This window comes from Pelodiscus sinensis, chromosome 21 (genome assembly GCF_052426305.1).
Source record: "Pelodiscus sinensis isolate ZL-2025 chromosome 21, ASM5242630v1, whole genome shotgun sequence".
NCBI lineage: Eukaryota > Metazoa > Chordata > Testudines > Trionychidae > Pelodiscus > Pelodiscus sinensis.
In genome coordinates, this window is record NC_143072.1 from 12,599,239 (window position 1) to 12,626,329 (window position 27,091).

The 27,091-nt window shown below is 59.1% G+C and overlaps 1 protein-coding gene across 3 annotated transcripts in view; it reads right to left on the reverse strand.

The window, feature by feature from the left end:
- LOC102451490 (ras GTPase-activating protein 4-like) overlaps positions 1-27,091 on the reverse strand; it is a 48,942-nt gene that overhangs the window by 4,160 nt on the left and 17,691 nt on the right. For 2 of the 3 annotated variants that reach the window (XM_075904968.2, XM_075904970.2), the window contains exons 3-18: positions 26,873-26,986; positions 25,440-25,501; positions 23,141-23,270; positions 16,966-17,047; positions 15,599-15,730; positions 14,037-14,128; positions 13,594-13,711; positions 12,172-12,328; positions 10,343-10,407; positions 9,463-9,575; positions 7,691-7,883; positions 5,200-5,337; positions 4,733-4,877; positions 3,396-3,556; positions 699-836; positions 39-174 (exon numbers count right to left, since the gene is read on the reverse strand). In XM_075904968.2, coding sequence (XP_075761083.2) covers positions 39-174; positions 699-836; positions 3,396-3,556; positions 4,733-4,877; positions 5,200-5,337; positions 7,691-7,883; positions 9,463-9,575; positions 10,343-10,407; positions 12,172-12,328; positions 13,594-13,711; positions 14,037-14,128; positions 15,599-15,730; positions 16,966-17,047; positions 23,141-23,270; positions 25,440-25,501; positions 26,873-26,986 — 1,976 coding nt within the window. The remainder of the gene's footprint in view (positions 1-38; positions 175-698; positions 837-3,395; positions 3,557-4,732; positions 4,878-5,199; positions 5,338-7,690; positions 7,884-9,462; positions 9,576-10,342; positions 10,408-12,171; positions 12,329-13,593; positions 13,712-14,036; positions 14,129-15,598; positions 15,731-16,965; positions 17,048-23,140; positions 23,271-25,439; positions 25,502-26,872; positions 26,987-27,091) is intronic. The other variant, XM_075904969.2, reaches the window with a different exon arrangement.

Below are 27,091 nucleotides of genomic sequence, written 5' to 3' on the forward strand. Positions count from 1 at the left end.
CCCCCCCGTGCCCGCAGGAGGCTGGGCAAGCGCAGTACCTGTTTTATCCTTTTGATGGCAGCAGTTCCACTTGTCACCTTTGAACACTCCCGGGTGATAGGAGCACAGCATCTCTGCGTTGTTAACGCAGACCTTCCTCAGGGCCGACAGCCACTGGTTCAGCTCATTGACGCACTTCAGCAGAGACACAGCGGGCAGAGTGACTGACTGGGGAGTCTCGGCTCGTGGCCCCCCCGCATCAGCTGGGTTGCAGCCCCCTCGGCTTTCCCCAGCACAGTGTTAGCATCAGGCTGAGTGTAAAGCAAAGGGCCCCAGCTGTGGGGGGCCAGTCGTGCATTGCACTAGAGCTTTAACCACCTGGGTGCTAGAGCCTCCTCGAAGTAGCCAGCAAATGAAGCTCCCACCCTGGCCATCGACAGTGCTAGGCTGGCCCCCGGGGCTGGCAGCCATGTGGATCTGAGGGTTCTGCACTGAGCTCTGCTGCTTGCTCATTCACAGCCTCTTGCTTGAGCCACATAGTTGTGGGGCCAGCCTGCAGGCATAGGGCTGAGCCCCATTCCCACTGCACTTTCAGGGACCGAGGGGGGGGGGGGGGGTAAGACACCTGACAGCCACTGCCAGACCCGAGTTCTAGTCTCCCACACAGCCTCTTCCTCCGTTAGTTAGGAGCTGACCCCCCGCCCGGGTGACAAGCCCACCTTGCACTGCAGATAGGCCGTCTCCAGCTGCCCCGCCCCGTCGGCGTAGATGATCTGCATCACGTGGGAGCTGCCAAAGCTTTTCTCCTCCACCTTCTCTGCCGCCCGGATGTTGGACAGGGTGATGAAGGAGCTTTTCTGAAAGGTGGGGTGGGAAGGAGCCATGGAAACCTCAGGAGCGGAGATGGGGGCAGGGAGCAGCCCAGCAGCGTTGGCCCTGGCAGAGCCCGACATCTGATCTCCCCGCCCCCCCATGGGACGCCCAGAAAGGGGCCTCCCAGGAGAAAGCTCAGTCTGAGGCTGGCTCCGTGCTCACTGCCCTCCCCCCGGCGCTAGAGACGTTCCACGGAGGCTGGCTCCGTGCTCACTGCCCACCCCCCCCCGGCGCTAGAGACGTTCCACGGAGGCTGGCTCCGTGCTCACTGCCCGCCCCCCGGCACTAGAGACGTTCCACGGAGGCTGGCTCCGTGCTCACTGCCCTCCCCCTGGCGCTAGAGATGTTCTACAGAGGCTGGCTCCGTGCTCACTGCCCTCCCCCCGGCGCTAGAGACGTTCCACGGAGGCTGGCTCCGTGCTCACTGCCCTCCCCCGGCACTAGAGACGTTCCACGGAGGCTGGCTCCGTGCTCACTGCCCGCCCCCCCGGCACTAGAGACATTCCACGGAGGCTGGCTCCGTGCTCACTGCCCTCCCCCCGGCACTAGAGACATTCCACGGAGGCTGGCTCCGTGCTCACTGCCCTCCCCCCGGCACTAGAGACATTCCACGGAGGCTGGCTCCGTGCTCACTGCCCTCCCCCCGGCACTAGAGACATTCCACGGAGGCTGGCTCCGTGCTCACTGCCCTCCCCCGGCACTAGAGACGTTCCACAGGAGCGATACGAGCAGATCCTGACCCTGGCGGGTCCCTATTCTGCAGGTCAGCCCCAGTGACCGGAGATGCCCCCTCTGCCCTGCAGATCTCCAACCGATGGACAGGAACAGCCTTAAAGACCCCAAGGCGGCTCTGGCCAGTCCTCCTAGTCCACGGGTGGGCAAGGGAAATTCTGGGCCAGATCCGGCCTGCCAAGCGGGTTGCTCTGGTCCATGGACTCCCTGCCACTCCCTGCCCCCAAATCAAGTCAGGGCTCAAGAATGGGGGAAGCGTGCAAAGTCTCTTCACCAGCCAGGGGCGCACGGCACTTGGAGTGAACCGAAGCAGAATGAACCTGACTAAGTGCTACGCCCCTGGCGGGATGGGGGCAGGGAGCAAGAGACTTCGCACGCTCCCACCCCCAGGCCCTGATTGGGGCCTGTCTCCTCCGGCCGGGCACCAAGAGGGAAGTGCCAGCTGTTCAGAACAGCTAGTGGGGATGCAGCGGCAAAGACTTCACGTGCTCCTCCACCCCCCTGACCGGGAGAGCAGGGAAGTGTCCTGGCCCTGCCCTTCACCTAAGGCCCCACCCCTTCAGGGATGGCCCAGGGCCACTTCAAAAATTATTGCCCACCCCTGACCTATTTCCACCAGAGCGAGACAATCCCCCTGGTGGGCACGCAGCGGAGACTGTGCCGCGTGATGTGAACCCCCCGCAGCCGCCAGGTGCAAGGGAAACACCCCCAGCCTGCCCTGGGGATCCCCTAGAGCGCAGCTCCCGGGCTCACTGTGCTGCTGGAGCAGTGGTGGCAGAGGCTGGGAGGGGCTGAGCAGGGAAGCAGCTTCCGACTGTCCACCTGGCCCAGGCAGAGACGAGCCTCCCCCCCCGGGACCCCACAGCCACTTCTCATCCGTGGCCAGCGCAGCCCAACCCGAGCTGTGGGCGAAGTTCCCCCTCGGGGGCGCACAGAGAGAGTTTTAGTCCCGCCCGCCTCCTCAGCAGAGTGCCAGGGCAAGGGTAGCTGGGGGTGGGGGAGTGTGGGCTCAGCCGGGCAGCTCTCTGCTGTCCCCGACGCTCCAGGGCTGGAGCTGGGGCCAGGGCCACATGGTGGCTTCCCGGCTGTTCCTGGGGCAGGCCAAGTGGTGGGCAGCTACCAGAGCTGGAGCTCGGCTGCGTCCCTGGCCCCGAGAGCACCACACGATCTGCGCCAGGGCCTGACCCTGGCTGGGGCCGGGGCCCCCTGCATCCTTGTTCCGCACTCCCACACCCATCTCCCCCCCCCCCCCACTGCCCTCTGGCTCTCAGAGCCCCCTGCCCTCTTCATTCCTCTGCCGCCCACCACCGCATATCCCCACTACCCCACCCCCAGCCTCCCACTCCCTGTAAACCCTGGGGGCTGGTAGCAGCTTCCTTCTGCTCCATGTGGGGACTCGCAGCCAGCCCCATGGGGAGCAGCCTGCAACAGCCCCCAGCCTGCACACAGGCTGCCCCAGGAGTAGTGCTTGAGGGGGAGCGGGAGGGACAGGTCTCATCTTTTGCCCATGGGGCGGGGGGGTTCCTTGGGAGCAGGGCTCAGGGTCCCAGCAAGAGGGGCCGGGCTGGGTGGGGGGGGTAGTCTCTGTGCTGGGAGTATCTCTCGGGGAACAGCATCACTGGTGCCAACCATCCTCACAAGCACCCAGGCCCTCCATATGGGTGCCCAAGACTAAACTCCCTCTGCTCACAGATGGAAAATCTTAGGGGGAAAACTGGCTGGCTGCAGGCCCAACAGGCAACTTCCTGAGCCGGGCCCCTCAGGGGACTGCCTGCAAACCGCCCCATTAGTAGCAGGATGCATCCCCGTACCTTGGAGTTGGGCGTCTTGGCAAAGCTGAGGGCCTCGCTCGTTAAGGAGAAGTAGAGTTTCTTAAACGAGGATGACAGGAGCGGCCCTTTGCCTTTGGTCTTGTGGATGAACAAAGGCCCCTCCTTTACAATCAGCGTCTGTGCCTTTAGCAGGTCCACCTCTGCAAGCAACAGGGCCACCCTCAGAACCAGACAGCTGCTGCTTAGCACCCAGGCAGCTACAGCCTCCCAGCCCCTCCAAGCACTGAGCCAAGGCTAGTCCTGTGGGCCCACGGCACAGCTGGGATGAGCACTCGGGTCTCCTGCCCTAGGCCGGGCCTTGCCCGCTGGAGCGCACTGCTGGCAGGCAACATCCCAGCTGTCTCCGGAAAACCTTCTTCAAGGATGGTTACATAGCTTAGGAGTCCCTGGTACTATAAATGCAAAACGTGTGTATCCCTGCTGGACTGTACATACCTCCCTGGGGAGACTGCACCAGCGTGAACTCTGGCCAGTGGTCTGGGCACTGCGGGAGAGTTTGAAACAGGCCAGGGAAGAACGAACTTGAGGGACAAATAGTGGAGGGTTGTGCAGGGAATCTCGGAGGGGACGGGAGGGGGGCAGGAGGTCAGCATACCCCCACCCTCCGGCGATGCAAAGCCCCAACCTTCGGGAGCCACACTTATTGTGGCTCATTCTTCCATGAGGCCAGGATCAAGGCCCAAGCTGCACACCAGAAAGGTTCACCGAGGCATGTGTTTGAGCAGCGCCTGACATGAGCTTGTGAGCAGAGAGAAGTGGGATGTGCCGAACTGAGGACTGGTCACCTGCCAGAGCCCTAGCTGGAGCTGGGGGGACATCTCTGGTAAGCGTGTTAGCATGCAAGTTGGGTCGGGTTTGAACGCCTTCTGCCACAGGACACTGCTTGCTTAGAAAGGGCTGTGCGGTCCCTGATCAGGGTGGGAAATTCTCCTGTCCTAGCCCCCAGCAGGGAAGCCAAGAGCAGACACTGGCCTTGGAGACATCCTGGCTTGCTGGGATTATCATAGCCTAGGCAGGGACTGTGCAACCTGGGAAACCCCAGGGACATGGGCATGACGTGGGGGTCTCCACTCAAGAAAGGGGATGGCTGGGGTCCAAAGCCTAAAAGCGAGCGTCCTCGCTGAACCACGGAGCAGGAATTCGGGTCCCTGTGACACAGGCTATTTCACTGATCCCGGCCTGATCTACTCGGCCCTCTCCCTCAAGGCTACTAAGAGGCCCAGCGTCCTCCCTGGGGGCCAGAAGCCCCGATGCTTTCAGATGAGGATTCAGCCCCAAGCCCCGCCTCAAGCCAGCCGCAGGAAGGCTCCATTCACCTTCTTTCTCCTCTATGTCAATGAGCTTCGTGATGAACTCCTTCAGCTGGGAGATGCCTTGCTGGAGGGTAGGCTGCAGAGGGGCCATCCAGCCTTCCTTGGCCCGGCTCGCCGCGGCGTCCATGTTCCCCACGGTCTGGATAGCCTGGCACCCAGCGAGAGGGAAGGGTCAACGCATAGGGCCCAACAGCAGCCGGGGGGGCCACCTCCTGGTCTTGAGCAAAGGCTGGCCGACCCCGCTGCTGCCTCCCACCCAACAGGAGCTCCAATACAGGAGGGCGGCCTGGCCTCCAGCAGCAACAGGATTTGAGGGATGTTGCCTGTGCCCCTACCAGCCCCTCAGCTTGGCTGATGGGAAACGCTGCATTGGGAAGTGCTGGCAGGGTCCCTTATGGACACAGATCACCCCCCCCCCCACACACGCACCACCACCAATGGGGCACCGTGTGGGGCAGCATGGGGCTTACCTTGGCAAGGAGCAGCAGGGTCCGACTGGTGCGGGCGTCCGCATGCTTCTCCCGCAGGTGGAAGAGCTTGGGGGACATGATGGCAGGGGAGAAGAAACGGAGGCAAAGGAAGCTGGTGACGGCAATGAACTTCACGTTCTGCAGGAGGAGAAGGCAGGGAGACGGAGAAGGAAATGCTCATTAAATACCAAGAGCAGCAACCGAAGCTTCCTGGGGGGGAGGTATGGGTCTGTCAGCTCACACCTGTGTAAACCCAGTCAGAACCAGGCCCCTTGACCTCCTCGGTCCAGAAACGTCACAAAGCGCTTTAGTGATTACACAGCGTATACTTCCGCCACTGCAATGCGGCCACCTCTGGGGTGGGACAAATATGTCTGGCAGGGCACCCAATGGTCAGGGAAGAAGGCTGCATTCAACTGAAACTGCAAAGGGGGATTCAGGGAGACATACTCCAGGCTGGAAATCAGGTAAGTTGGAAAATGCAGTTTCTTCCCACAGAAAATTCAGATGAAAGTGGGTGGAAAAAATAATTTTTATCTCAATTTTCTTTTGACATTTCAGTGAAAATTTGAAAATGGGCCTGTTGCAGTTTGCTGCCATGGTATCTCATGGGAGCTGTAGTTCAGTGCCTTGTACTCTCCTCCTTTATTGGCCCAGCTCCCTGTTTGGACTACATCTCCCATGATGCACCACAGTATGCCCACTGATCAGCATGGATTCCCTGGCCTTGGTGCATCATGGGAGATGTAGTCCAGCCAGTGAGACCAGCCAAGAAGAATGGGATATGAGAACCACGCTACAATTCCCATAAGGCACCAGGACAGGCTATTCCAAACAGGTATTTTGGTGTAAGTGGTTCCATTTTTCGAGATTCTCCATGGTGTTTCCTGCGAAAAAAAATGTGTTGCGCTTCCGTCACAAACAATTTCCGGCCAGCCCTGCAGGCTGCTGTTGCTTGGTTAATGGCCCAGAGGGAAGAGCACCCCCTGCTGAGCCACAGTGCTGCTCCCTGAAACGCCCCGCCCCCAGCAGGTTCTGCATGGGGGCCTCTTTCATTCAGGAATCGAAGAGGGCTTCCCTGTCCCGTCACTGCTGGGCAGGAGCAGCAGGCTCTGGGCAGCTGCTGCCTGGTGGGTTAAGCCGTTCTGCTGCCTCATAGCCAATGCCTGCTGGAAACCAGCCCCAGCATGGACAGCTGGGTCCACCCCAGAGAGGCATTCCTCTGGCAGGGGTCATCCCCACGTCTGCTCTGCTGGCTTCCCGCTGGGTGTTACCAGATTGAAATGTCAGACAGTGGATTAATGGGGCACGTGGCCAAAAAAGGGGGCTGGGAAGGCTGGGGCCGTGCCCTTTCCCCCTCCCCACCATGCCCTGGGGTTGGGAAGGCTGGGGTGAGCTCACACCTACCCGCTCCCCTCCTCATTGTTTGGAGGGCCCCCCTGTGAGGGGTGGGGCCTTCAGCAGAAGGGGCAGGGTTGGAAGTTGAGTTTGCTCAGGTCTTCAGATGTGACCCTTGTCTGCCACTAGAGCCTGGATTCCAGACCAGAAGGGAACATGAATATTTATGAGGATTACTGTGTAGCAGGGATGTTAAATATCAGTTAATTGAATAGTCGAGTAACCTCATCAATTCTTATTGGTTAGTCGACTATTCTTACTGGTTAGTCTATAGGCCCCGAGGGCGGGGCCGGTAGATGCTGTATCAAGAGGCAGCAGCATGGGGTGCCAGGTGGGAGCTGGTCTGCAGCTGGTCTGCCTGCCCGCCTGGCTCCTAATACACTTTAAATGCAGAGCCGCAGGAGGTGTAGGTCTCAGACCTGGCGTGAGCCAGGACTGAGCTGGACTGCTGGCCAGCCTGCTAAAAAACGTACTGGCAAGGGGGAATGCACATAGTCTATAGCATTAACCTACAAGATTTTGCTTATTGATTAACCGACTCTACACGATTACATCCCTATTGTGTAGCTGGCTCTTGGAAGGTCGTGGCAAACTATTTGGATGGAGAAATTACCTTGTGTCAATTGCCAGGCTGTCTGGGAGACACAGGCTACCGCAGAAGCCTGCTGTGTGCTCCCAGGCCAAGGGGCTGCTGCAGAGGAATAAAGTCCCTTTGGACGGGATCCCTTTTCACCTCAGATCTGCTGGGATGCTCAGGGGAACGCTGCCAACCATAGAGGGGGAGATCCCGGTTCCCTTACAACAGACAGCGACTTATTTCCGGACCGATCTGAAAAGATCCGCCCCCAACAACAAGATCTCCATCTCGAATGTAAAAAAATGAGGAACTCTGTGGCACCTTACAGACTAACCAGTCCATCAGCGGGGGTGGGCTGCAGCAGACACATGAAGTGGGAGCATCAGTTGGCCAAGATTTAGGGCAATTCAGGAACTGGCCGTCCCCTCTCTTGGGGGTGCCCCGAGTGACCTCAGCGGGAGCCCCAGTTATCACAGGCACCAGTGACAAAGGAACGGGGCGGGCCCGGCAGCCCACCTTGTGTTTGTCCTCTGGGAAGTGCTCCTCGACCCGCTTGAAGAGCTGGCGGAAGGTGGCACGGATGGTGGCAGGACACGTCCTCACCGACTTGGCAATGGCGATGAGCAGGTCGGTCAGGTAGGACTGGAGGTGCTGGCTGCTTTGCTGGATCACCTCACTCTCTGTCTGGATGCGATGTAGCCCCGAGCACCTGCCGGGTGAGCCATGCAGGCACAGTCGGGGCACCCATGGGGGGGGGGGAGGCCGTGTGTGCATGGGCAGGGGGCATCTCGGCAGCCCTGCAGCCGGGGGGGGGGGGGGGGGGACAGCGCTGCCAACCCACAGGCTTCAGGAGACACATGGGCCACTGGCTTGGGTCAGGAAGGACGCTGCTCTGCCCCGCCAGCACAGGATGCAGAATGCTGAACTAGCTGGAGCACGGCCTGGTGAGTCAGCGCCTTTCAGCTGACACCCCCTCCCCGACGTATGGCTGTTCAGAGACTGGCCTGAGACTGAGGAGTAGAAGCCGGATGTCCAGGTTGGGCTGCTCATTCACCCTATGGTTCCTTTACTGGCCCGACCCAGGGGCCCCAAGAAGAGGGAATCGGTGGCTTTAGGAGAGCGCTCGGTGCAAGGGGGAAACTGAGGCAGGTTCATAATCCACACTGCGGGGCTAGGGCCTAAGCCGCAGCTGGAGTCAGTCCATGTAGATCGGGGTGGGCAAAAGGGCCACCAAGTAGGTGGATCTGGCCTGCGGAGGCCCTGCTGCTCCCTGCCCTCAGGCCAATTACAGCCTGGGGGCGGGGGAGCACCCGAAGCCTTCTCTGCTCTGTCCCCGCCCTGCGAGCAGCTTTGAAGCGCCCCGCGCTGCTTGCAGGGCCGGGGGGAGGGGGAGTGGAGGAGGCTTCTCGTGCTCCCCTGCCCCAGTCCAATCACGACCTGGGGGAGGGGAAGCTGCATGATGCTTCCTTCACCCTGCCCCAGCCCTGCGAGGAGCCCGGGCACCTCACAAGGCAGGAGGAGGCTTTCCCCACCCCCAGGCCCTGCTTGGCCTGGGGGTGGAGGAATGAGTCAAGCCTCTTCCAGGGCATGGGTGCCTAGTGGGAGGGGGGGCAAAGGGGATCCCCCACACCCAAACCAATCATGGTCTGGGGATGGGGTAGCCCCACCCCTTCCTGTTTAGGTCCCACCCCTTCTGGGGTGGCCCCAAGGCAAAAATTATTGCCCACCCTGGTGTAGATCCACTGGCCTCCACCGAGCGATGTCTCACAGCCCCTTAGGGCCACCCGTGGTGGCAGCGAATTGCAGATCCCGGGGCAGCTGTGGGGCTAACACGAGCCGGGTCCATGTTCCGGCGGGCGCCTGGGCTCTGAAACCCGGCAAGGGGGAGGGTCTCGGCCCCTGGTCTAATGTCTACACTGCTCCTTTTAGCCCCGCGAGCCCCAGGCAGCAGACCCGGGCTCAGCCTTGCTGCCACGGGGCTTTGCTGCGTCGACGTGCCCCACGTCCGGCTCTTCAAGACCATGGGCCTGATCTCACTGGTGTCAGGTCTGCAAGGGAGTTACCGCCCGGGGACAGGAGCGCGCAGCCTCACGCAGCCCCTACACGCCGAGAGCACGGTCAGCTCCAGCGGCAGGGACTCGGCACAGGGTGGCTGGCACCTCGCTGGAGCCAGGCCAGCAGCCTATATCAGCTCCACCTTCCTCGGCGTCGGAGCCAGCAGGTGGCGCTTGGTTTCAGATGCTCTCATTTCAGATGATCTCGTCCCCCGCCCAGGGGCTGCCTCTTACCCGACATCTTTGATCTCCACTTTGCTGGGATCCAGCTCGACATACTTCTTCTCATCGAAGACGCGGTTCACCGTCGGCCCCAGCACGCCGTGCAGGTACTGCATCCCGGCCACCTGGCGAGGGGCAGCGCACAGCTCGGACTGCCAGGCTCACACGCTGGCTCTCCCTCCCTGCCCACTTCGCGGTCACAGCAGGGACGTGGAACCTTTCTTGGGCCGGGGGCCGCGGACCCACAGAAACATCAGCCAGGGGCCGCGCACGAGTGAGAAGCAACCCCCCCCCACCCTCACTGACGTGGGCCCTGACTAAGAAGCAGAAAGACACTCCCCACAACCCCCTTACGCACCAGAGCTGAGGGGGACCAGGCTAGTAGGTTGTGCGTGCTCCAGCTCCACAGGGAGTTGGCGGAGGGGCTGGAGCGCCAGCATAGGCTCCCTAATGCTGGGGGATGCCTTGGGGGCCGGATCCAGGCAGCCATGTGGCCCCTGGGCCTGAGGGTTCCCCAGCCCTGGTTCACAGGCCGCAGGGCGTGGGCTGGTCTCAGTGTGCAGGTACCCAGATCTCTCCCAGTGAAAGTCTCATGGCACGGGGCAACCTGCTCTGTTCCGGAGACGGGGGCCTAGCGTTTAGAGAGGGATCCCAGCCGAGATCTCTGGCCCCTAACAGAGATAAGGGGCTGCCAAGTTACACTCTCCCCACAGCCACAGGGCTTCGGTTCCGACCCGGCTCTGCGCCGAGGAGGGGGTTCCCAGGCCTGCGACTGGAGGCGGCCAGACTCAACCATCCAGGAGGGCAGCTCCCTCCCTGGCGTCTGTGGGTCCTACCAGCCTGAAAACACCCCCAGGGGTGCACCACGCAGCGGCTGGGCCCGGGGCAGCACCTTCAGGAAGGACTCCATCGACTTCGAGGCCAGGGAGTTGCTCCGGAACAACGTGTTTGGCTCATCTGGAAAACGAGAGCATCACCCGTGAGAGACCGGACGAGCTGCTGTCCCGGTTTGGTCACCGGGGGCAGAATTAGCCTGGCACGTATAGCACGCTCCCCGGCCAATCAGACCTCGCTTAGCTACAAACGTCCCAAAGCCTCGCTCTGGAGCGCATATCAGACTCTTGGGGGTGGGGGGGGGCTGGGAAAAATTCCAGTCCCTCCGCTAATTATCTCCTCATTCCTGTTGCAGTTTGGGCGCATTCCCAGGACAGCAGGGAGGTCTCCGGGCATTCCCAGCCCTGCCGGGCAGGCCCAGCGGGAACAGAGAGGGCTCGCATACGCATCGAGGACTTGTCCATGGAGACGCCCAAGCCACTTGGGGAGTCCCGATACCTCATTCCCACTAATGTTAAGGCTCAGACACGGAGCTGAGCCCACCCTCCGGGGGCCTTCCGGTGATCAGCCCCACTCGGATACTTGGACCCACACACGGTCCTGCGGACCTGAGACTCCGCCCTTTGAGTAGTTCCAACCTGGCCAGCAGACTGTAGCCCCTGCCCCTATGGGAAGAGACCGCCCTCGAGGCCTGGCGCCAGATCGGAACACCCCCACGGGAGGGGGGCAACCAGGTTCAGGGGGATTGGCCTCATTTAGGGTTCAGTGTCATTACCAGACTCGGGAGCCAGCCAGCCCCTCGTCCGTGGGCTCTGTGCGTGATCAGCTGTTTGGAGGCAGACAGACCCAACTCCTACAGATCAGGCCCCGAGTCGCCCGCCCTGCAGGGACACTGTGGGTGTGACAGCCTGACTCAGATGTCACTGTTTGTGAAAGATGAAGGGGCTGATCGGGGGAAGGGCAAAAACAGTCTGAGAACTCTGAGAGGAAGGACGGTGCAGCGGTTAGGGAGGCAGCCCCACGTGAGAGAGACCTGGGTTCAGGTCCTTTGCTCTGCCACAGCTTCCTCCACTACCCGGGGCAAGTCACAACCTCTCTAGGCCCAGATTCCCCATTGGCACAAGGGGAGGAGAACGTCCCTTTCCTGTCCCCCAGGGCTGGTGGGAGGATGAAGCCATTCAGGATGGGGGGGTGCTGCGATTCTCCAGCATTGGGAGCCAAAGACGCCTTTGGACGGATTCGCCTTCCTCGCAGCGTAGTTACGCTTCCCCAGCGCTGGGCAGCCCCAAAGCGCTGTGAGCAATGGCCCATTTGCTTTATTTGCCAGTAGGGGGCGCTCTTTATATTCCCGACTTACATACACCTCCGCAGGTAAACAAGCCATCCTGCAGGGAGGGCACTGTGAGAGCGGAGGCAGGACCCTGGTTTACTGCAGTGTGAGCAAGAGAACAGGGCTCATGGCATGGATCATCTGGCTTTGGGGCAGCTGGTCTATGCCGGACGCATGCAACAGTCTGCCCCTGACCTAGAAACACTCGTGCTGTTTAACTGAGTCACCGTGCGTGAAAACACTGAAATGACTCAGGGACATGGCTTGCCAAGTCCGGTTAGTTTCACATCCCCATTACACCCCCTGCCTCTAATCTAGCCCCTTTCGTCACCACGTTCCAAAGCTCAGTCGCATCGTCCCACTTTACAGGTGGGGAAACTGAGGCACAAAGAGGAGGGGAAACTGAGGCACAAAGAGGCGGGGAAGTGACTTGCCCAAGGCCAGCCAGCAGAGACAGGACCAGAACTCAAGGCTGCTGGACCCCAGGCCAGTGCCCTGCCTACTAGAGTGGCTCACCGCTAGCAACACAGGACCCTCCCCACGGCCTCACTCCTCACCTGTTTTATCCAACTCCAGCCGGAAGAGAAGATCCAGGAACTCTTTGGCCAGGCCTTGGCCCACGAAGAGCTTGACGAGGTTGATGGCCACTTCCTGCCTGCACTCTGCTGTCGTGGTTTCGTCGATCAGGGTGATTAAAGGAAACTTCCCGTCCTGCTGGGAGAAGGGGGAGCCGCGGTGAGTGGGAGCAGCCAGGACGAGGTTGGGGCGCTCTGGACTCTGGTGGGCTTTCTTGGGGGCTGGCAGCTCTGGAGAAAGCCGTTGTCTGCCAAGCGGGCACAGCATGGGCATTGGCAGAGCCGAGGTAACCAACCCCGCCTGCCGGGTCAGACGCCCTGTATCACCAGCGGTAAAACTCCAAGCGCCTGCCTCGGGGTGACAGGAGTAACGTCCTCAGCTACCGGCGGCAGTGGCCTGCTACTCCTGTATGTGGGCCAGCCACTGGACAGAGACCGAGACCACACGCAGTGGGGCTTATACTAGCTGCCCCCAGGCTGCCTCACCAAGCCCGTAGGCTGCTTGTGGCTGGGGCCATTGCTGCTAGCACGAACAGGGGCCCCCGGTGCTACTGTAATACAGAGGATTGTTAATTACTCTAGCAGGGCTATGCCTGGCATGTTCACTGGGGCAGGAGAGGAACCGATGGGGGTCAGGAACAGATCTCTGATGATAATGGGCTGAGATGAGCCGCTTATTTCAGGCCATCAACAGGGACGCCTAATTTGGGCAGAAGAGCCTCCCCAAGCCAGATCCGGCCTGCCTAGAGGGTTGATCCAGCCTGCGGAGGCCCTGCCGCTCCCCGGCCCCCAGGCCCATCAGAGCGCTTGGGGGCTGGGGGGCTCACAAAGTTTCCTCCGCCCTGCTAAAAGCGGCACGCGCTCCTCACAGGGCGGAAGAAGCTTCATGTGCCCCCCGTCCCCCGCCCCCAAGCTCGGATTGGCCCGTTGGCAGGGGGAGTGTGCACATACCCTCAGAGTTTAATCTACCTCGGATTTGCTTTTGAAAAGGTGCCTGTGCGTGTGCTTGGGCGGGAGCCAGTTTCCCGAGGGAGGTGGTAGATTCTCCCTCCCTTGGGGGCGTTGCGCCCAGTGCGGACAGTTCTCGGCTTCAACCACTGGCTACGGGGCTCCACGCCGGAATGGTTGCGTCCCTTTACGGCCTGTATGAAAACGACCACGGTGGCCTTCAAAGTCAAGGCTCTGCGGCGTCACCGACTTGTGGTAGCATTTGGGCGGCACCCTGCGCCCCCACCAACATTTTAATTGCTAATGTCCCTCGGGGGGGGGGCCCTCCCTGCACCCCGTTGCCTGTGCTCTGCGAATGCCTGTTCGGAACGGGGGAGGGGAAATATTAGCCACGTGCCCAGCTGAGCAGCCCCCCAGGTGTGCCCTGCCCGGGCTGGTGCAGCGCCGCCAACTCACCTTGGGCCCCGCTTTCACTTCCTGGCACAGCAGCTGGACGAGAGGCTGGTAGTAGCTGCCTGGCAGCACCGACTCATCCCGAAGCCGCACCTGAAGCTGCAGGGCACCCAGGTTGCCTCTGGAAGGGACGGAGCACAGAACCAGAGAGTGGTGAGATGCTGGGGGTGCCAGGACCCACGAGGGCCCCCGCACGATTGTGGTGAGCGGTCAGGCGCCCTCGCAGTAGGGCCAACTTTCGGAAGGGCTGGCACGGAACGACGCCCGCGGAGGGGAGAGTAGCCCCTACCGTGGCGCCCGCCCTGCACCCCTGTGAGCCCTGGAGAGAGTGGGGAAAAAGAGGAAAGCGGAGGAAGGAGAGCACCCCCTGCTGAGTCACCGGCAGAGCGCAGCGTGCTCGCCGCATTTCCCGGCACGAGAACGTAACTGGAGAATGACAGACTCACTCATCCACGCCAGGCTTGGATTTATCTGGCCGCAGCCTGAACCACCCTTCCTCCTGCTGAACATTCTGTGACCCCTGGATATTAAACACCACCTGGGGAGGAAGGCAGGAGGAGAAGATGAGAACACTGACCCCAAGCAAACCAACCCTCTCCTGACTAGGGAGGTAATAGTATCATCGATTAAACGATACACAAAAGCTTATAGGTTAAGGCTACAGACCTACACGCATTCCCCTCCTCCCCCCGCCAGTACATTTTTAGCAGGTTGGCCAGCAGCCTGGCTCAGTCCCGGCTTGTGAAGGGTCTGGGACCTACCCCTACTGCGGCTCTGCATTTAAAGTGTATTAGAGCTCGGTGGGCAGGCAGCCCGGCTCAGTTTTAGCTCACACCAGATCCAGGAGCTCAGCTCCCTCCCCAGCTGGGGGCTGCTGCCACCCCGCGCTCCTGTCTCTGTATCTGAGGCAGCAGCACAGGGCGACAGGCAGCCGGTCTGTAAGGGGAGCTGGCTTTTAAGCTGGCTCCTCTTGTGGACCAGCTCCCCCGTGGTACCCTGCGCTGCTGCCTCTGATACAGTGGCAGCTGCGTGGAGTGGCAGGGGGCTCCTCGGGAGTGGGGTCGGAACGCACTGGCTGCCGGCTCTGCCCGTGGGGACTATAGAACAGCCGAGTAACCGACAAGAATTCACGAGGTTACTCAACAGTTCCATTCACCGATATTTCACATTCCTACTCCTGACCTGGTGACCACAGGGCACTTTCACAATCAAATCACTCCTGGGGGGTGTTCTCTCACCATGGTTCACACTCATTGCCAGCTGCACGGTTACAATACTGAGAGCAGGGCCCCCGTGGTGCGAGGTGCTGCCCTCCCCCAAGCAGTTTACGGGTCACGGGCTGGGAGAAAGGAGCTCACAGGTGGGGAGTGCAGACTCAGAGAGCTCGGGGGACCTGCCCCCAAAGTCCCACCGGACGGTTGTGGCAAAGGTGGGAAGTGCCCCCCTGTGCCAAGCCTTAATCTTGAACCCAAGGCTGGGCCGGGATTGGAGCCTGACTCGAAACCCAGAACCAGGCACGTCCATCCGAACCCCCCCACCCGCCCCAAGGGGATGTCATCACATTACAGAGGGAGGGAGAATTATTGCAGCCTGACGGGGGCACTTCTACCTGAGCACCTGATTCTCGCTATGTTCCATCCTACCACCGTCACGTCTGAGCCCCTCGCTGCCTTCAATGCATTTAGCCTCCCAACTCCCTTGCGAGGCAGGGCACTGCTGCCACCCCCCCTGCCTAGATGAGGCACAAAGAAGCTACAGGACTTGCTCCAGGACATTCAGGAAGGTCGTGGCAGAGCTGGGGAACTGAATCCAGGCCTCCTGAGTCCTACACTAGTGCCCTGCCCACTGGCCCATCCTTCCTTCATGTCAGAGATAGGGGAAACTGAGGCAGGGGGCAGGGACACGGCTCGCCAAGGCAATAGAGGCAGCTGATGGAACCGGATCCCGAAGTTTCTGACCCATGAAGCTTATTTACTACGAACCCCAATTAAGCGCCCTCGCCCCTCACCTTCCCCAGGAAGTCATTCCTGCTCACGAGGTCCCAGTCCCACACCTCGATGCAGAGCTTCTCGGTGGCCGATTCGTCCAGCTCAAACTCGAAGGTCTCATTCCAGCGGGGGTAGCAGGATTTCTTGACCACCTTCGGGAAAGGCAAAGCAGCACAGCTTTCGTCACACTCCCCGGTGGGCTCCGAGCCACTGGGGAACAGCGTCTCGCCACGTCGCCCCACAGATGGAAGGGAACAATCACAGGTTTTCAAAGTTCTTCCCTGTGTCCCTAACAGCCCTTAAGTTCCCCACATGCGGGGAATTTGAAAGCTGAACGTCCGATTCCTCCCAGCCTTGATTCTTGACCCAATCCGCTGCAGCTCGGCACCTTGCCTGGCCATCGGCACCAGTGCAGAGCGGATGCAAACCTGTGCTGATGGGAAGCACCTCACGCGCCCTTGGCGTAGCACGAGCGACCGTGCACAGCGCAGGGCAGAGAGCACCTGGCTCTGCATTTTCAGAGACGACCTCGTGTGCCGGTGCTGAGCAGTGGTGAGCGCAGAGGGGTTTGGTGCAGCCAGGCATAAAAAGCAGCGGCACAGACAAAAGTCCCCATGAAATGTGGGTGAGGGACGTAAAACCGCCACACGGCAGGTGCTGGGCTGCTCCGGTTGGCCACTGGTTAACCGGTTCCCTGGTAAGCATGCCGGTAAGGCAGTGGTTACTGGTTAACCCTTTACATCCCTAATCTTGTTTGATTGGTCACTCTGCCTGTTGTAAGTTTTCCTTTCGCCCTTTGGACAATGGAAACACGCTTGTCAATGTCACGTCTATCTTTTCTGGCTGATCAGTTTCACTTCCGAGACCCGGATTCCTCCTTACATGAAGGCCTTGCTAATGGCTCTGGCAGTGCAAAGAGCACTAACGTGCACACGTATTTACATCTGAGCCCATGGCCAGGCCTAACCGGGAAGAGAGACTGGTAGAACGGGGCCTTAGCATTACTGAGAATTCAGGGCTTTGATTCTCAGGCGCTACTGCATGGTTAGATCACACACACAACCATTAGCAGGAGAGGAAGGGAGAAGGGGGGATATGGGCCCTAGCCCCAGACCCTCCCACACCCCAAACCCCTCATCTTGCACCCCATCTGTCCCAGCCCCAATCCCCTCCCACCCCCAAACCCTTCATCCATACCCTAGAGCCTGCACACCCCAGCCACTCCCAGAGCCAGAGTCCTCACCCCCCCCACACCCTTCCACGTACACACAAGGCAGGTGTGTGTGGGGAGGGACTTGGCTCCACTCTGAGCATCACCAGACACTCCACACACCTGCCGCCTCTGCCCACAACGGGATCCACCCCCCGACCTGCTCTCCCGACTCACCGAGCTCTCCTGGGTCTTGCCTTTGTAGCGAACTCTGACGAAGGGATCCGAGGCGCCGTTCCGGTCTTTCCGAGCCAAATCCCTGTGGAGGGAGGAGGAATCTCTTGGCACAAGAGCACTGCCAACTAGAGCTGGCCGCATTTTCCAGCGGAAACGTGTCGGTGCACAAAGCAGACTTGGGTCAGCTGAGAGCATTTTGCCAGTCAGCATGAGCCCCGAACCAAACGTGGTGCAGAGTGGGTTCATCCAGACTCCCTCAGATTACTCACATGGTGGGGGGAACGTAAAAGCCTAGCACCCGATTCCTCCCAGCTTTGATTCGCTGCGGCTCCGCCTCTTACCTGGGCATCTGCCCCAGGGCAAAGCAGCAGCAAACCCATGCCAATGGGTAGCAGCCATGCAAGCTGCAGGGCAGAGTACCAGGCCCTACGTTTGCAGAGACGGCCTCATGTTCTCAATGTAAACAAAAAAAAATTTTTAAACTCAACAACAAAATTGAGAAGTGTTTTGTGTTGGAAATTTGAAAAAATGGTTTAGATCAACCCAGAAACGGGGCTGTTTGGAACTGCCTCCAAACTAATCCCATCCGCTATTTGCACAGCTCTGCCGCGGCGTGGCTGCCGGCAGCTTTGGGAGAACCTGCAAGACCCTGGCTTTTTCCTACTGCAAGTTGAACCGAGCGGGGGCCAGTCCACTGTGCGCCCCATAAAGGAACCTGCCCCTTAGCCCAAGCAGTTTTTCAATGCACGTTCCCTCCCCCTGCTGGCTGCTGCATGCCTCCAGGCCCGGAGGACAGAGGCCCATCTGCAGGGGAAGGAAGGAACAAGCCGCACATTTGTCACCGGCAGGAATGGTGATGGGACGGCTGGGGAGTTATGGAAGGAGGGATCTGCCATGTGCCCCAGGCAGGCCGAGGAGAGAAGGGCTGCCCACTACCTCCACCAAGCTCCCATACACATCAGAGGTCTGGGTGGGGTACAGGTGCGGTTTCCCGGGGCGCCATCTCAACAAGGGTTAACACCAGCTCAGTGTCTCTCTCCTTTGTATGAGTGCTCAGTGGTGCTGGGGGGCAGACGGGAGAGAAGTTCCTTTGGGAAGGGCACTGCAGGCTCATGGGAACTGATCAGACCAAGCAGTCCACCTCGTCCAATAGCCCATCTCTTGCAGCAGCCAGCACCATCTGCTACCGAGGAATCACTTTCTAACACTAGCTGATGCCTGGAAGAACGAGAGTTTATATTCCTTCCTGCTTCCCCCCCACCCCACCTTTTCTTTTTTCAGCCTCAGTGTTGTAACCCCAAGCTGCCTCATTATTCATTTGTACACCTGATCCTTTTCACTGTCCTCCTAAGCTCTTGGCCTCCCTGACATCCTGTGGCAATGAGTTCCGCAGGTCAACTATATGTATTTCAGTGCGTTGCCTCTCGCACGTCAGCGATCCTCCCCTCTCTCTCCTTTTTCCAGCTCGCTAAGCATTCTTGTTGCCAGTCTCTGGCCCCCTCTACTTCCGCTCTCTCCTTTCCAGCACACCGTGACCAAGTGGAACCAGACAAGGCCACATTAGATAACATCACAACAATAGTCCTGCTGTGAGGGCAGGGGACTGGATTTGATGATCTCTCGAGGTCCCTTCCAGTTCTAGGATTCTAACATTTTCAGGAACTTGTTCAACTCCAGGCATCCGGCAGTTTTCTCGCTCTCCTGGCTTCCCGTAGCTTGGTTTGATCTCCGGCTGGAGACATCCTCCCTAAAGGCAAACCCTTCACTAGCTGCATCTGTGCTTTGTCTCTACTGACTCAGCCCAGCTGCTTACCCTGATGTGTTAGCTGAAGGCATGAAACAGATCAGAAGAATTTGCAGTGGAACTGGAGGAGGAAACATTTCTACGTACAGGCATTCTGGCCTTCTCATCTATGAAGACACCCCCTCAACTGCTTTTATTCCCCCCCTCAAGTCATTTCTTACCCTGTTAAAGTTCAAGCCCTGTTCCCACTAAAGCTCTCTGTAGCCAGACATGTTATTTTCACATTTGTATCTTTTCGGTTTGGAGAAGACAACCTCCCCGGTTTATTGCCCTCTTTAACAAGGCAATTCCCATCTGCTTTAAACTAGTCCAGCAGATTGGCTCCACGGCCGTAGGTTTTCCATGGCACAGTTCGCGTTGCGGGGTGCTGACAAACCGGGCACAAAAGGCTTTGCAGCCTCCCACAGGCAGAGTGCACCCGTGTATTTTTAGCCGGGATGGCTTCAAAATAAAGCGGCGGCAGGCCAAGAAAGAACAAAAGCAAAGTCTTAATGGCAGAGCACGGCGTGTGTGCGCGACCCCCCGCTGTGACATCTCCTTCATGTTCATCTCATTACAGCCCCGTTCTCCCGGCCTCCCACGCGCCACGTTGTTCCCTGAGTCCTGCACACGTCCCTGGCTGCGTCAAAGCACTGACAACCCCCTACACTATCCTTTATTAACAAGGCAGAGCTCGGCCGACCCCACTGCTCAGAATTCAAATGGCAGAGATCTCTGGGCGGCAGCGCTTTGAATGGGGGTTGATGCACGCAGGGGTCCAGGCCGGTGTCTGCAGGATGCTGGGTTGTTATTTGCCTTAGAGAATTGGCAGGTACAAAGAGGCTAGTGGGGAAGACGCATTTCCGTGCTGCCTGCTCTCTGACTCATCTGGGCTGGAGTCTCAGAGCTCAATCCACTCAGCCAAGCTCCCCAGAAAGAGCGGAGGGACACCAGTTTACATCGTGGGGGACAGAGGCTAAAAATATCCAGACACCCCAGCACCACCCTCTTGAATTCGGGAACTAAAGAGGCGGATGCGTTTCAACGGCTCCCTTTCCCAAATGCACAGGGCAGGCCGGAGCCGTGCGCCGGGCTCCATCAGCGTGCAGGGTGAGTCACTGACTGCTAGCTGGGAAACGCCACCCTCTGCTGCCAGGCTTCTGTGAGCAAAACCACACACCGAGGCAGCCAGAGCGAGTCACAAAGGGGTTCGTCGGTCTCATGGGACTCACAGGCTGTGGCCGGCACCTGGCGTGTCCCGGGGGAGCAGGGAGAGGCGAGGGAGGAAGTGATGGAGGGGAGAGGTGGTAAGCAGACAGGGAAAATAATTAAGCCTAATACAATAAAACCAGGGTCACCAAAAGACCCAGAGTTGCGTCCCACTCTCTCCGGAAGGCATCCTGCTGGAGCCCTCCCTGCGTCGCCCTTGGAGAAGGCTCCTGGCCACCGGACTACCTGCAATTAGAGCAGGGATGGGCAAAATATGGCCCACGTGCAGAATCCGGATGGCAGCCCAGTGGGAGCCTCAGACCAGCTCCCACACACTAGTCAAAGCTGCCAGCTGCAGGGGCCACGTGCTCTCTGTGCGCCACGTGCTGGGGAGAAGAGGTTTCGCACACTGTCCGTCCCCCCGCCCCCCCCCAGCACAATCTCACAGCTCCCATTGGCTGGCCAGTGGCCAATCGGAGATGCTTGGGCCCATGCGGAGCCCCGCCCCCCAAGTCTCAGTGGCGCTCAGAGATGCACACAGCTCCCACAGCCGGCTGCTTTCAATGGGGGGAGGGGGCAGGCAGGGAGCCTGCGTGAGGGTCCCACTGGGCTGCTGGCCAGGAGCCTCCTAGGTAAGTACCTCCCAGCCAGAGCCTGCACCTGGCTCTCCAGTCCCTCCCTGCCCCCACCCCTGCACCCGCTCACAATCCTAACCCTCTGCACTCATTTCTGCACGCATACCCCCCTCCCAGACGCTGCCCCCTAACCCCTCCCCCGGTCACAACCCAAACCCCTGCACCCACTCCCACCTACACCCCCTCCTCCAAATCTGAATCCTCTCCTGCACCCAGACCCCCTCCCCGCACCCCAATCCCCTTCCCCAAATTCCCTTCTGCACCCAGACCCCACACCCCAATCCCCTACCCACATCTTCTCCCACCAAATTGGTGGAGTTCCCCCACCCAATCAACACTTATTACCCGCCCCCGCACTAGAGATTGTGGGGCATTGCTCTAGTGCAGGGAATCCCCCCCAACCTGCACCTAGTGGAAGGGAGGGGGAACTGAGGCGAGCTGTGACTCACAGGGAAGGGAACTCCAGGCAGCTGTCTGGCTTGGGAAGCAGATTCCCTGGGTTCTCCTCTCCTCCCCTTCCCTCCCCCCCACTCTTCCTGGCTGATGGAGCTGGCAGCGGCAGGCAGCTCAAGGGCACCCTACCCAAACAAAGCACCCGCTTCCCATCTGCCCCCCGACCCAGGAGGCAGCCTGCCCGACAGGGAGCACCTAGGGATGCTGGGACACGTACCCAGCCGCCGCCCATGCTGCCGGCACGGCGCCAGCCACAGGCCCCATCCTCCTGGCTCTGCAGGGGCACATTCAGGGCCAGAGAGGAAGCCAGCTCGGGCCACCCAGGGCCCTCAACTCCCAGGCCTGGGCGCAGGCCCCAGAGGAGGACATGGTTACACACAGGCTGAAATAGGAAGGAGAAGTCCGGCTTTGGGTCACTCGGCGGGAAGGATTTGGCCCTGCATTTTCCAGTCCCCAAACGCTCTCACTATCTGCTCCCTCCCCCGCGCCCAGACCACCTAGGCTCTTACCCCTCAGCCGCCCACCCAAACCCCCTTGCCCGAGGCCAGTGGTGCCAGCCCAGGCTAGCCAGGTGAGCAGGGGATGTGGCTTCAAGACGGGGTCAATCTTCACTCAGGCCGGTAACCCCCCCACTTTGCGGCGAGGCCGCTGGCTTAGCCACTCAAGGGCCGGTGGCCCACCCACAATTCCTGCCGTGCCCAGAGCGGCAGCCATGTTCTCCCACGGTTCCATGGGGCTGCTCACACCCGGGTGAGGCTGGCCTGGAGCCCATCACCTGGGCTCACTCTGCAGCCAGGACGGTCCTCTTGCCAAGGCGGGCGGGGCTGCTCTGCCCACGCCTCGGCCTGTCCGGGGACCGGGAATCCGCAACAGCCCTGCAGAGCAGGCACAGCCCAGCACCAAAGGGGGTAGGACTTTGGCCAGCCTGATTCTAGGGTGTCTGAACCCACAGGGCCCCACCACCTCCTCCATGGGCTCACGTTCCCTGCTAGTGACCCCCCTTGGAGTGCCCCGTATAATTCCTTCCTGCCCTATGGCGCACCCCCAATCAGCCGTGGGCCCCGCTTACTCATTCTTCAGCCAAGGCAGCCAGTAGGGCAAAAACAAGATACCAAGTGCCCACTGGTGGCCCCCGCTTCTCACAGATCTCGGGGGGTGGCACCCACGTAGCAGCAGGGGCCTTGGGACTCATTGAATAGGGCGATGGAGGGAGCTCAGCTTGGCAGGGACGATAAAAACCTCGTTGGCAACAGGCAGCAAAAAGGCCTTTTCAGTCTGGCGCCTGCCAGCCACAGCAGGGATCTAGATCAGGCCTCACACGTGCCACACACGGGGACGGCCAGGATGGAGCAGACACAAGACCCATCCGGCCCAGGGACTCATCCCCACCTGGAGACGGCAGCCGAGGAAGGGACAAGAGATCCCAGGGTGGAATAATCTGGAGAAGTTGTATCTCAGCTCCAGGTATTTAGCGGTTGATCTAAGGCCTCAAAGGAGAGGTTTTATCTTTTTAATGTAACTTCATCAATAACCAAATAAATGTCTGGTCCTTTTCCAAATCCTGTTTAGCTCTTGACCTAGTTGATGTACTGTGGCAGTGAGTGCCACAGGTTAAGTAAGCCCTATGTAATAAGAATACCCAGCACTGCTCAAAATGTTTTCCAAAGACAGTCAATAGAATTAGCTCCATTTTACAGATGGGGAAATTGAGGAACGGGGAGGGAAAATGACTTGCTCGAGTTCATCCAGCAGGCCCGTGGCAAAGGTGGGACTAGAACCCGAATCTCCTGAATCCCAAGCCAGCATTCCAGCCACTAGCTCACACTGCCTTCCTCAGAACACTACTGACTTGGGCTATATTGCTTATTACCCCGTCCCCCCCCCCCTTACGGCTCCGGCCAAGTCAGTGGAAAGACACCCTTTCCCCTCAATTCACTTCCACAGGCACTGGACCAGGGCCTTTGTGGGACATTGCACAGCCCTGGGGTTTTAAACGCTCCTCTTTCCCAGCCTCTGAGCAGTCTCCTTGGACAGCAATGGTGCCTTAGCAGCTTCCTCCCTGCAGACCCACCCCTGGCTTGCTCCACCCCCTTACCTGGCTTCAAACACCCTGCAGCGCAGCTTCCTCGCCCCCTCGCTGCCCAGGAGCGCAATCTGGAGGTGGATTTCCCCCTGCACCTCCTCATCAGGATCGATTTCCGTCAGGTTCCGCCAGCCGCTGTAACCTAGGCAGACAGAATCCTGTCATGCAGTTTGTCACTAACTACTAGGGAGTACTACCCAATAGCACAGCCTGGATAACACAACCACCTCGCTCTTCCATAGCGCTTTCCATCAGGGGGGCAGTCTCAAAGCGCTTCCCAAGTTTTAGTGCATTTCTCCTCCCCATGCCCTGGGAGGCAGGGACAGGCTGTCATCCCCAAGGGACAGCTGGAGAACAGAGGTCCAGAGAGTCTAAGTGACCTGCCCAGGGTCACACAAACCCGGTCCCATAGGAACCAGGCCAGCAGCTCTGTTTGCACACCAGGGTGCCAAGCAGCCATCAGAAGGCAACGGCCTTCAGTCACTGGTGGCCTCCTTCCAGGTTCAAACCAGTGTCCTAGCAGGGAAAGGTGCTGTAGCCCATTACCAATCCCCTGAGCCAAAGTGCCCTCTGATCTTTTCCATCCATGTGTGCATTTTTTCCATCCACGTGCGGGATAAATTTTTCTATGTGCTCCAAGGCATGTGTGGATGTGCACCACCAACAGAAACACAAACCTAGCTGTGGGCACTCTGCTAATCAGCTGGGTGGCATTTGACTGTCTCCTGTGCGGCTGCCCAAACGCTCAGCTTACAGGCAACCCTGCCCTCAACCACCCACAGCTGAGTGGCACAGGGCCCTTTTCCTGGATCCTTTCCCCCCTCTGGGGCCTAAAATTCTGGATACTCCCTGAGTCCTCACAAATCCAGACAGACCCTCCCCTAGTGCGGCTCCTTTCCCTTCTGCAGCTGCCCAGACACATTCAGGGGGGAGGCCAGTGCAGAGCTCCCCCCGCCCACCCCCTCCACCCACGCAGCAGTCTCTGCCCTCAGCTAGTGGCTGGCTCAGCTGGGCCGAGTAAGTAGAGGACGTGAGCTGCCTGCCAGAGACCTGCATGACTCATCCCTGATGGAGGTGGGAGACGGTTTCCTCCAGGATTTGCAAGTGCTCTGGGCGCCCAGCGTGGGCAGGTTTATCAGGACGAACTCGCGCCTCTCCCGGGGCACACCGCTCTGCGGCAGGCAGGCAGGCAATTTAAAGGACTGGCTGGGGCGTGCTGTAGGGGATGCACCCACGCTCCCAGCTGGGCCACTAGGAGGGATTGGCAGCAGCTCCCATCTGTCCATGGTGCCTGGCCCCAGCCTGCTCCTGCCATGGGGGTGGGCGGAATTGGCGCCTGTCAGGCCGCGGCCCTGATTCTGGGGCAGGCACCACAGTCTGGCTCCCACCTGGCCATGTACTGGGGGACTGGAGGGATTCTAGGGGTGCCAGGCTTTGGAGGGAAAGCCTTCCCCCCCAAATCCACTCCCTTGGTGCTTGCCACACCCCGACTTCCCCAGCCCCACCCCGGTAGTTGTGACGCAGTGTTGATAGGATGTCAGTTTCACTCCCAGCTGATTGTTGAGGCAATGGTGGTGGTGGTGGTGTTGGGGAGTAGTGTTTGGCTCAATTCTACCCTGCGATACAACCAGGCTAGCCTGTAGCCTTTGCTGGGCTGCGTAAATGGCCAGGCTCATCTCAAAAAAAGATATACTGGCATTAGAAAAGGTTTAAAGAAGGGCAACTAAAATGATGAGGGGTTTGGAATGGGTCCCATATGAGGAGAGATTAAAGAGACTAGGAGTTTTCAGCTTGGAAAAGAGGAGACTAAGGGGGGATATGAGAAAGGTCTATAAAATCATGACTGGTGTGGAGAAAGTGAATAAGGAAAAGTGATTTACTTGTTCCCATAATATAAGAACTACGGGGCCACAAAATGAAATTAATGGGCAGCAGGTTTAAAACAAATAAAAGGAAGTTCTTCTTCACACAGCACATAGTCAATCTGTGGAACTCCTTGCCTAAGGAGGTGGTGAAAGCTAGGACTATAACAGGGTTTAGAAGAGAACTAGATAAATTCATGGAGGTTAAGTCCATTAATGGCTATTAACCAGTATGGGTAAGGAATGGTGTCCCTAGCCTCTGTCTGTCAGAGGGTGGAGATGGATGGCAGGAGAATGGCTTGACCAAGCATTTTCCATCTTCCGCAGCCCCGCCAGGGAAAGGGACTCCCCCTTACCCTCTCCTTGCCAGGCTTTCTGTTTGAGGGCTGGCAGCTGTAAGGAGAAACCAGCCCCACCGGCGTGACTGCGCCACAGAGAGACTGCCTTACCCTTCGGATGCTCAGTCAGCACGTCCCGCGTGACGCAGACCTTCCCAATCACATCGTCGCGGCTGGGGAAACACAACAGAGCAGCTCACAGCACAGACCATAAACCTCGACGCGCCAACATCTGGTTCAAATTCCCACTCGGAGCCTGGCCCCCCGCAGGGCTAGCTCAGGGGGGAGCCGGTTTGCTGTCTGGCTCAGACACAGACAAGACTTGGCATAAGCCACAGCCCACTTTCAGCATGAGATTAAATCCTAATTACTTCCACAGAGCACAAAGCCGAGTTTATGGGCTACCTCTCTGCTTGGACCTAAAACTAGAGATGTAAAATCCTGTTTAACCAGGGCAGGCTGCTCCAGCCCAGCGAGGTCACCAGTTAACCCATAAGCATCACCCCCTAACCAAGCCCCATTCAACCCACTTCTCAAATAGCACGCCTCACAATGCTTTACAGGAGAAACCCAGGAGCAATGCAGATAGCCTCAGTGTCACAGTTTCCCTATGTCTAGACTATGATGTTTTTCCAGGAGAGGTATCCTGGAAAAATTCCGCCACATCCAGGGAACGCATCTGCTCTTCCGCTTTTTTTTTTTTTTGCAGAAGGGCAGATGCACTCTTTCGGAAGCCCTGTCTTCCTCCTCCCACGAGGAAGAAGGGCTCTTCCAAAAGAGGGTTTTTTCCCCAAAATTTGGCCCAGTGTAGATGGGCCAAATTTTAGAAAAGCCTCTTCCGAAAAAGCTATCAGAAAAAGGTATGCAAATTGCACAGTGTAAAGCCCCGTAGTGTAGACACAGCCAGAGAGGGGAACAGGACTTGCTCAAGGTCACACAGTACCAGAGCTGGGAACAGAAACCAGGTCTCCCACTTCCTGGCACGATGCTCTACCCACTAGGCAAGGCTTCCACCCCTACGAGTCTGCAGCCTCCCTGGCCCTTTAACACGCAGTTTTCCCCTCTAAAGAGTCGGATTCCAAGAGGTGTTGAAATTCTGCAGCTCCCTTAGCCTGTTGGGGTCAGTTTCAAAGAGATGCTGGGGCACCATCTGTCATCTGGGCACGTCACCTCCCCTTCCTGAGCGTTTTGCTGCTCCTTGTGTGGGGGAAGCCAGGGCGGAGGGGCACCCCTCTTCCATTCGACTTGGCTGTGCTCCCTGAGTCATGAGACATCTGCCTGTGCTGCTCAATACGCCGAAGCTCCCCCCGACCCTGGCACACACATGTGCACGCTCTTGGGCAGTCGCAACGAAGAGAGGCGGGCAAGGTGGCACCAGCAAGGCTGTTGGGAGGGGGAAACTGAGGCAACGGGCTGGGCTCCAACTCACTTAAGGTCACCCCATGACAGAACTAAACCCCAGGCCATTGTCCAGCCCCTCTGGCATCAGAGGAGCTGCCCTGGGGGGAGGAAGGAGATGGGCTGGAGAGAGACCGGCACCATACCTGAGTGCATCTTCATCCAACACGTAGAAGGAGACGCTGTGGAAGGTGGGTGGCAGATGGACCTCGTATTCCTCCCCCCAGAAGGGGGAAAGCGTCTTCCAGACTGTGGCTGTCCTGGAGGGAAGAGGGTCCCTTAAGCCACACGTGGCCTGGTGGCCATTACCGGGGGGGCATGGGGCACCAGAGTCTCACCCAGCCCTCGTGTTCCCATGGACACGC